General features: G+C 38.5%; 1 protein-coding gene across 1 annotated transcript in view; it reads left to right on the forward strand.

The window, feature by feature from the left end:
- The window catches only part of LOC137983345 (fibroblast growth factor receptor 4-like), a 47,310-nt gene that overhangs the window by 32,042 nt on the left and 5,268 nt on the right, over positions 1 to 10,000 (forward strand). The window contains exons 12-16 of the mRNA XM_068830547.1: positions 1,323 to 1,433; positions 2,179 to 2,369; positions 3,915 to 4,037; positions 8,525 to 8,598; positions 9,346 to 9,386. Coding sequence (XP_068686648.1) covers positions 1,323 to 1,433; positions 2,179 to 2,369; positions 3,915 to 4,037; positions 8,525 to 8,598; positions 9,346 to 9,386 — 540 coding nt within the window. The remainder of the gene's footprint in view (positions 1 to 1,322; positions 1,434 to 2,178; positions 2,370 to 3,914; positions 4,038 to 8,524; positions 8,599 to 9,345; positions 9,387 to 10,000) is intronic.

The following is a 10,000-nucleotide window of genomic DNA, read 5'->3' on the forward strand; positions in this document are numbered from 1 at the left end:
TTGCAACAGCCAATACTGATCTCTTTTAGGCTGCAAGAAAAATCACCTTTACCGCATGCCCTTCGGGCAGTCTGTGGCTAGCATCTACTAGCCCAAGACTAACTTTAACTAACTCCAAATAAATTTATGTATTAATTAACTAATAATTAATTATTACATGTTTTAATTAAAAAAAAATTATTTCAGCCATTCCTTAATTAATTACATGAAAGATATTGTGCATCAAATGGAAACTCGGGAAAATCCAAACCCCGAGTTTCTATTTGATGCACAATATCTATGTATTTCTTACATTTCTCGCTTAGGTCGTTATTCAATTAACTGTTTTATTCTTTCTTGATAATCATCTATATGTGTAATTTAATGTACGTAATTCTTGTTTCAACAGGTTTCACTTTGTGAGATCAACTAAAAAAAAAAAACGGCTTTCAGTTCTCATAAATGTACCTGGGAATTTAAAACACATGGCAATCTTGAAATTGGAATTCCAAAAAACCCTTGCCCGTGGGGCAAGTAAAAGCTAAAATCTGCTGGCCAGATCGCAAAATTCACTAGCCTCAGGCTAGCAGACAGGACTTTCTTTGCACGCGGTCTTTGGAACCACGAAGAGAAACAACTCTTAGTTCGAAAAATCTAAAAGTAAGTCGAATGAATGGAATATGAGGTAAGAAATCGACTCCCCTATATTTTCCCACATTTCTATCCAAACTTTTTGTCGAAAGGCGCAGTTATTTCAACAACCTTAGTGGTTGGGTAATGTGAAACCGATATGCGGGTCATGGGAACATTAAATAACCATTGCAACATGTGTTGAATCCGTCGAAAATGGATTGCGAATAATTATTATGGGACTCAGGGATTTGCTATATTGCGTCATGCGTCATATTCTCTTGGTGGAAACCATCCTTGTTGTGCAGGACATAGACATTTGCAAGCATCCGGCTTGACGGGTACGAGACAGTTAATTTTGTGATCTGTCTATCGTGTCAGAATCCCAGTAAATTGTTGTATACATGACATTTTCTTCGAGAATTGTGTTGTTGTTTTCTAAGATGGAAATTGTTAACCATGGGAGATGAAACGAAGAGATGATATTGTATTTCGGTGTTGACTCGGGGATACTCTGGACAAATCCGGGTGTTCTTTTGCCGGCGTCGAACCTACGACCTTCCGATTACTAGATCGGATGCTCTACCAATGTGCTACAGAGAGACCGTTGAGAGCTTTGCCAGGAGCACTCGAATTTTTTCTGAGTATCCGCGAGTCAAGATTGAAGAGAGAACCATCTCTTCAAGTTATTTCTTAATTTTCTTACGAAATAGAGGACGCTTCACAAAAGGAGAAAAGAGATTTGCTATCTGAGTTGGTGCTCCTTAAAAACCTTGACCCTCATCCCCATGTCATTCAGTTGTATGGATGTGTCAGCACTAAAGGTAAGTTTGCCAATTCAAAAATGCAGCACATCAGTCGAAATATCACGGTGTTGTCTATACGTGTTCAAAAAAATAAAAAAATAAAATGCCATTCTTGAAAATTTGCAAGGCAGCCTTGATGTTGATGCGACTGATGTTACGGGGATGATCTTTGTTTACATTTTTTGCCTCACTGGCATGACCATCGTTTTATAATAAAGTACTAATGTAAATAATAAAAGTTCATTGCATAATGAGCTATCTCTGAATTTGAACCAGATATACTAGATAATCTCTTAGAAATGACGCTTTGGAAATTCATGATTTTACAAAGAATGCATGGGATCAATAACGTCTTTTCCCTTTTGAAGTCAATTTGTAAATAGATGATGCTTCCTGTGAGCAAACTCGTATGTTAATGAAACAAAATGTAAACAATGACGTCATCAGAGATCCCCTTCTTTATGACGACAGAGCTTAAAAACAAAGAGGCGGGACGTTAACAGTAGACGCATGCGTAAATCCCATTATCCAAGTAAAACTGCGCTTTTGGGAACCTTATCGTAAAATTAGACAAGGCGTTGTACTATGTCTCTCTTGTTTTTGGAATTCTCTGTTGGAAGATTTTATCGAATTCTGTTTGTGTTTTGCCTTTATTTTGGATTGCTTTGTATACAGAGCAAACAATTACCAATTCATACTGCTCGCACCAATGCGAGAGTTCACACGGGTCTCACCTGAGATGTCCTCTACTTGTTTTTGAAAGATCGTCCTCTGGTTGTGGTGGAGTATGCACAGTATGGGGACTTGCTTGGTTACCTGAGGAGGAGCCGAGGGGTACAGGATAACTATTACAGTGACCCTTCAGTTAAACCAGGTTCCACTCTCACCTCAAGACAGCTGTTAAAGTTTGCCTGGGAAATCAGTGACGGAATGCACTATGTCTCGATGAAAAAGGTTACTTATATCCATAGTAGAAATAGTGACTGATAAAACGCGAATCCAGATTTAGTTTGGAAAATAGGCAGTAAGGTAGCAGATCTCGTACCTTGCTTTTGTTTGATATTGCTAGCACCTTCTATTATTTAAGTCTAATTTAAAGTCATTGTTTCAATTGTATAGTGTTTTGGTTTTGGCTTTTGTATGGAGCCAATCACAATTTGTGTTATACGAGAGCTGCTACGCAATTAAATAAAAGTAGGACGGGTTTTCTAACCGAAGAAACGGAAAGGTTTTTTTTTTCATTGCTGTAATCGAGGGTATATTTGTCTTCCACTGGCTTCTTGTGTTGACCATGTTCAAGCACGTTGGCCAAGTACAAGCAACAATAATAATAATAATAATAATAATAATAATAATAAGAATAATAATAATAATAATAAGAATAATAATAATAATGATGATGATGATGTTGATGATACATTTAATTGCGCTTTTTCTATAAGAATAATCAAAAGGATTCTTCGAGTCCTTCACCAAAGATATCGTGGCACGATAATTTAGATTTTAGAATAGCGAGCTGGCGCGTATAAAAGCGGAAGAAAATTCAAGTGTGACCTCCAAAGAGTGCTTTAACTATATTCTTTCATCGACCAATGAACGAGTACTGTGGGCGTACCTCGCCCTTTGTGCCTGTGCCTTTTTCCGTCAGAAGTCGGAGTTGTCCATTTCTTCCGATTCGAACCTATTGGTTTTTCGCATAGTAATTCGAACTAGCTAGCGTTAGAATCTTCTCTACAACAAAAATGTATTTTTCGACCGCAGGAAATAATGCTTACTATCAAATTTGATGGCAAAGAAAGCGTTTGTATCTGATATTAATGAATTTCACAATGGCTTGGCTGATTTTTGTTTTCAAACATAAAGGGCGCTTTCTTCTTGAATAATTCTGACGTGTTACCGGCGTTTCAAAGTCGTCCTATTGTTACCGTACTGAAACTCTTTGTCTCAGAACAATAGGGCAACCTTGACACGCCACAATTATTCAAGGTGACGTTGCCTGGGAGACGTGAAAGTCAAAATTATCAGATTCGGGCTCAGGTTCATTTTAGTTCACATTATTTACCGAGAAAATCATATACATGTAATAACAAAATTACAGTAATGTTTGCAGATACAAAAAAAAGAAAAAAAAAAAAAAGGAAAAGAAAAAGAAAAAAAGTAATATAGGTTACGGGATGTGTGTGCATGGTGACTAAAGAAGTAGGTCCTTTCGAGTTGGCCACCGCAATCAACTGATCGATTCTGTTTTTTTTCCTATTTAAGCACTCTTGAAAAAAAAAAAAGGATCTTTAACATGATTTTCTTCAGTGTAAAGTTAGTCTTTTGCAGTGGTGGAGGTTCCCATCAAAATGTTGAACACAGTGAGATTAGTATATCAATGAGGTTTTGGTGCCATTTGCAGACATGATCTCTGCGCTCAGAAGTGAAAAAATGGTCCATTTCATGAGCCATTGTGACACGGTGTGGATGATGAAATAATTAATTTAACTTATCTTCCAGATTATCCATCGTGACCTTGCTGCAAGAAATGTGTTGGTCGGAGAGGATGAAGTGTGCAAGATCACTGATTTTGGGATGGCAAGAGACGTCCAAGAAGATGACATTTATGTTCGCACGCACGAGGTGCAGTTGGTTTTATGTACTTTTGACTTAGCAATTACTAGCTCATATTATCCCAGAAATTGTTTTCAAAAAACACAACTCAACAGCTTCAACGCACAAAAAACAAAAAAACAAGAACAAAGACAAAAAACCGAAGGAGTGAAGTGATCCTCGCACTTGAGATGGCTCCCTATAGAGTATTTGTAGATACCCTCACTACAGAGCAAGACTTGCAAAAGGAAACTTAGTTAAATTCTCTTAAAGTTTTCCTTGTTGAGATTTATCAGTATGGGTACCGATATAATAAGGCTTAATTTTTTGGGTGTCAATTTTTGGAATATGACCGTTACCATGACAACATCACATGTAGTGACAGGTAGAGATATCACTATTTTTGGCCTAAATTCTTTAATATTTATACTTTCCTTGGGTTTTTTTAAATTCTTTCCCACATTATGCAAATGAAATTGCCTGACATTTTGAAGTGGTTAAAACTCAAGGTGGTTCAGACGATTTTGCCACAATTCTGTAACTTGTCATTTTTGTAAATATATTCGATTGGCTCTGACAGATTTTTGCAAATATAGGGTATTTGATGGGAACTGTATGTGGTTAGAACTGAGTCGATTTAAAAAAAAAACAGAAGGGAACGCGAGGAAATTAGCAGTTAATTTTACATATTTGCTCACGACGTGAAAATCAGAAAAAAACACGCGCGATTCAGGCTTTACACGCTGTACTAGTACCCGGTCCTAAAACTCTGGGGTGCCTCCTTAACTGGACAATATTTGAGCAATTGCCTCTTATTGTCACCTGAAAAAACAAAAACAAATGCAAAAACAAAAAAAAAACAAAAAAAAACAACAAAACAAAGTCACAGAAAACATCTATCCCAGAAATACTTTGTAAAAACGGTTTGGGTTTCAAAAAAACCCAAATTGGAATCCGTTTTATTTGCGCATCCCTGACTCCTTTGGTATCTGTTATTTTATTCAAAGATTTCTTCAGAGTTAAGTTGTTATTTTTTTTTTTCAAGTTTCATTTGATTTGATTGCTATCCAGTTCGCTTTCGCTGAATTTCAGTAGCAAAAGCCGTTTAAACCTTTAACTCCGAAAACAAGCAAGTTTCCTGAAAAGGACAATGAAATTTCAGTCAGACAAGTATTGAGAATAAAGGAAATAATCAGATGAGGAGGTGTGAACTTGATATAACACCAAAGTGTCATGACTTCCCAACAAAGACATCTGTGGTACTACTTATGAGAATGAATTGTTCGATCTTGTAAATGGAAAGGTTAATAGCTCTTCTGCATGAGAGTCGAATATTTTCTTTCATTTTGTGAAGACCCAATGTTGGTATTAAGATGGCTTTTATGGTTTTTAACCAAAGTGGGGCTTCAAGAGGCAGCATCACCCTAAGTCATTGTTACGCTAAATACTAAAAACGGACTTTGTCAAAGTAGACCAAAAAACAATGAGGTTTTTTTCGTCGAGAATCATCGTGCATTAAAGTTAGTCTTTTTCGTCTTCAGCTGATGAGAACGGAAAGAAAATGAATTGCAAATGGGTATAAATATTTCAAAATTGTTAAAAAATACCATAAGGTTAATTATCCTCTGCGAGATTGACATGAGAAAGTTAACTTTATGGCCATTTAAATTGGGAACGCCATGTCTTCAAGTTAGCGGTGGGTGTTTTAGTCTCTGACGTTAATTGATTAAAGCCGCAGACACAATTTTATACTGAGCATTCTTTTAGGCCTTTTTGTTCTATCTGATTCCGGACTAGAATTAAGAAAAAGTCTTGAATACCAAGCGACGAAGTATTGCAAAAACGGGGTATAAATTTGATTGTTGAAATGAACTGTGAAGATTATTCATCTAGTCGGTATTACTGGAAAAAAAAGAATTAAGTCTTTTACTAGACTAGACCAAAGCCATCCGACTTCATCAGGTCAGATCAATAGTATTACCATCCCCTATATCCGGGGCTTAAGCGAGAGAGTTAAGAAAGCCCTTAAACCAGTGAGTGTTACCACGACCTTTAAACCGACTAACTCCCTACCTGACAAGCTGGTCCATGTCAAGACCTTACCCTTAAGAAAAAGCACTACAATGTCGTATACGGCATCAAATGCGCGCAGCCAGGCTGAAGGAGACGTACATTGGTGAAACCAAGCAAGCCCTTAGCCAACGGTTCGAGCAACACACCCAACCTGCGTAATACGAGGCCCAAAACTCCGCAGTCTACACCCATGCCAAAACAACAGAGCATCAAATCTCCCCAGAGGTAACTATCTTGGACCAGGAAGAACAGTGGCTCGAGCGAGGGGTGAAAGAGGCTATTTGGGAGAGGGTTGAGGCACCCAGCCTCGACAAGAAGGGGGGCCTCCTCTTTAAACTATCACATGCAAGGGACGAGTTGCTACGCAATATTCCGCGCCGTCTATCATGTAACTAGTCACGACTCCACCATTAATTCTATTGAACTGACCTGATGAAGTCCGATGGTTTCAGACAAATCGTCGTCAAGTTTAACGTACAAGTCTAGTACAAGATTTAATTCTTTTTTTTATTGTTGTTATATGCCAGAATCTCTGTCAACACGGAATTGCAAACTTTATCATGCCATCTTCGTTTTTTTAGCGAGGATTACAAAATATATGAGGCAGCGAGGAATGCATTAAGAAGGAAAACATTACCTGAAAGCCAACTGATGTCAAAGAATAAAATTGTACAAAGTATAAAATTGTGCAAAATATAAAAGGATAAAATTAATCAATCAATTAATTAACTCTACCAAAATACTAACTAGTGATTAATCTACTGACAACTTTTTTAAAAAATTTAAAAGAATCGTTTTAAATTTTAAATTATCTGCGCTTCGAGTCATGTGAACTTTAAGAGCGTACTTAAAAGATGCAATGTCTTTAGACTCTCTAACCATTGGAGGCAACGCATTCCATAGTTTACTAACCAAGAAAGTAAAAGATCGATGCATATGCTCCAAGTTGAATGGGGGGAGTTCCAGCCTTGTGCTGAGCCAACGTAAGCTCAGCCTTGTGCTGAGCCCACTTTCTTAAGATTAAAAAGCTTACTAATATAGGGTGCTCCGTGGCTTTACAAGCATTTATATAACATAACTAGTGACTGGAATTGCCTGCGTTGTTCCAAAGACTTGATATTAACTATTTTTAGGAGGTAGTCGTATGAAACAGACTTCGGATAGCCTAAGACACTTCTTAATAAATAATAATTAGTGCTTTCCATTTTGGTTGTCTCAGCATTACCTATACCCAGCAAAAGAGGGCTGCAATACTCAATATGTGTGAGAACATACGCCTTGTAGAGACGTACCATTACAAACTTCGGAATGAACTTGCGCAGTCTCCGCAAGGCTGAAGCCTTTGCGCATGCTTTTTGCAGCTGTTCCTTTATGTGTGTCTTAAAAGTTAGTTTACTGTCTAAAATTATCCCTAGGATCTTAATTGTATCTTTCATCGCAATCCTCGCATTGTTAAGGTGAAATTCATACTCATATAATGATGGCCCGATGACAAGGGCTTGCGTTTTAGCGGCATTAATCTGTAGATAATTCAATCCAAACCATCTAGATAACACGCCAAGGTCAGAGTTAATAACACACTGCAGAACCATCGGTGAGACATCCGAGGCATATTCCGTCGTGTCGTCAGCATACAGCCTTGAGGAAGTATTAGAAACAAAGTAATTAAGATCATTAACATACATATTAAACAAGAGTGGACCTAACAAGGATTCCTGTGGTACCCCGGTTGTCATAGTTCTCCACGGAGAATATACTCCATCAAGTTTAACTTTTTGTCTCCTACCTAAAAGATAGGCAGTCATAAGTTCCAAAGCAAATGTAACGCTGCCACGCGATTTCCCGCTGAGGAAAATTGCCCGAACATTCCCGTCCCAAGAGGCTTTCCTGCCTCCCCTCCTCCACTCCAACAATCTGTACGCGCGGACGGGCAAACGCTGACGCCATAACCAAACCTTCGAGCATGAATAGCTTTCCCAAAAGGGCTTACTCATGGTGCTCCGTTAGCGCGCTTAGCGCGTCTGAGCTCCGCTAATATTTTGTGAAATCCTGTTACGCAAATTCCCAAACGAAAGCTGAACACCAATGAAGAGATGCATTTATTAATGTGGAACATTGGGGTTTTTCGGGAAAATTTGAGTTTTCTTTGCAGGGGCCCGAAACTACGACCTTCCTATCGCTAGTTCGGACGCTCTACCACTGAGATTTTGAGGTCCGTGGGAGCTATGGTATTAAATTAGGTTTAAGAGACAATTGCTCCACAAAGCAAGGACTGACGTTGTTGAAAGGTGGAATTTGCGCCTGGATTAAGTTTTCTTGCATTTGTGTAGCCTTCGGACGGAACACCGTTTCTAAACGTTAAGGGACAGACACTGGGCCACGAAGTCACTTGCAAGACCAATGTGGGGAATTCAATTTGATGTATACTTTGGGGTCATTTTCAGGGTCGTCTTCCAATCAAGTGGACAGCCCCAGAAGCTTTGTTTGGCAGCGGAGCCTACACAACTTCCAGCGATGTGTAAGAAACTTCTTCTTCTCCTCCCTCCCTCCTTCACGTTGGGGAGACTGTAAATCAAATGAAGTCAAATCAACTGTTAGTTTTAAATTAGGGGGAAGAGGACCGTAGTGCCTAGAAACAGCCTCTCTGAGCAGAATGGGGAACCAAAGCACTTAACGATCGAGAATGGATTTATTTCTTTAAATATCTTACTTTCACTTTTGCTTAAATTGGGTCATCATCATATCTTGCCGCACCATCTCTCGAGCCAACGGCGTGCGGGGTCGTTGACGACCCTAAGGTCATCGACAGTACAGGATGGTCCCCATGGGCAAGATGTCATAATTTGCTCCATGGTCTGTGTCTCTACCCCCACATGGGCATTCTGCATTTTCAGCGTAACCCCACTTTAACATGTTATCGCCAGTTTTACCCACTTTTGCCCTTGCGCTATTGAGAGTGACCCACTCATTGATTTCATGAAGAAGATGGTCTTAACATAATGGGGAGAAATTAAATCAAATGAAATCATATGTTGGAAAACTGGAAAAGAAAGCTTCTCAGAGAAAACTGAATAGGGAACTAGTATACTCCGGCAACAGACGTACACTTGATTTTTTTTTTTCCTTTTTGCTAAATAGCTTCTACCTTTAAACGAATTCACTATGATTTAAACGATTTAGTAGTGTGGATTTGAGTATATTAAATCTAAAAGGTCAAGACTATCAACTTCTCTAATTTTTAATTTTATCACTTTTCTTTATTAAGGTGGAGCTATGGAGTGGTATTATACGAAATATTTACCGTTGGTAAGTTTGAATCGCGTGCGTAAGAACTCTGTACCGAGTTACCAAATACTTGAGGTACTAGCAAGAAGATTAAACTTTTAGATATTGGCAATAAAGGGATAAATGACAAAAGCTGTCTCTGCGTGTGATAATTGTGTTAAAACTTGCTTCTCCAATGCAAATTAGCCTACAATGGACAATTAGGGAGTTTATAGACAAGTACGACAGCAACGTCATCGAAAATATCACTATAAAATTTGACTTGTTGCTGTTAGAAGTATTTTGCGATAATTGCATCTTGTTCACCTTGTAAAGGCAAGTGAACTGTCCTGTTCCTGGATGTGTATGGGCAGTTTTAAAGGTCGGATAAACATTAAAATGAATGGTTCAATGCTGTATACTCGCGTCGTTGTGATAACCGTGAAGGGACATTTTCACTCTTTTGCGCATGTCCAAGCTTTGGCGCAAGCAGTGGTGAATTTTACGGTCTCTTGCCGAGCCTGTTGAGTATTAAAGCAAATACGGTACAATGAATGACTGAGACCCAAATTTAGTGGAAGATACTGTGGGTTTACACGGAAAATATCAAATTTAGTTGTGACCATCAACTTTACTGTACTGGCCGAACATTTTAT

This window comes from Montipora foliosa, chromosome 13 (genome assembly GCF_036669935.1).
Source record: "Montipora foliosa isolate CH-2021 chromosome 13, ASM3666993v2, whole genome shotgun sequence".
NCBI classification, from domain to species: domain Eukaryota; kingdom Metazoa; phylum Cnidaria; class Anthozoa; order Scleractinia; family Acroporidae; genus Montipora; species Montipora foliosa.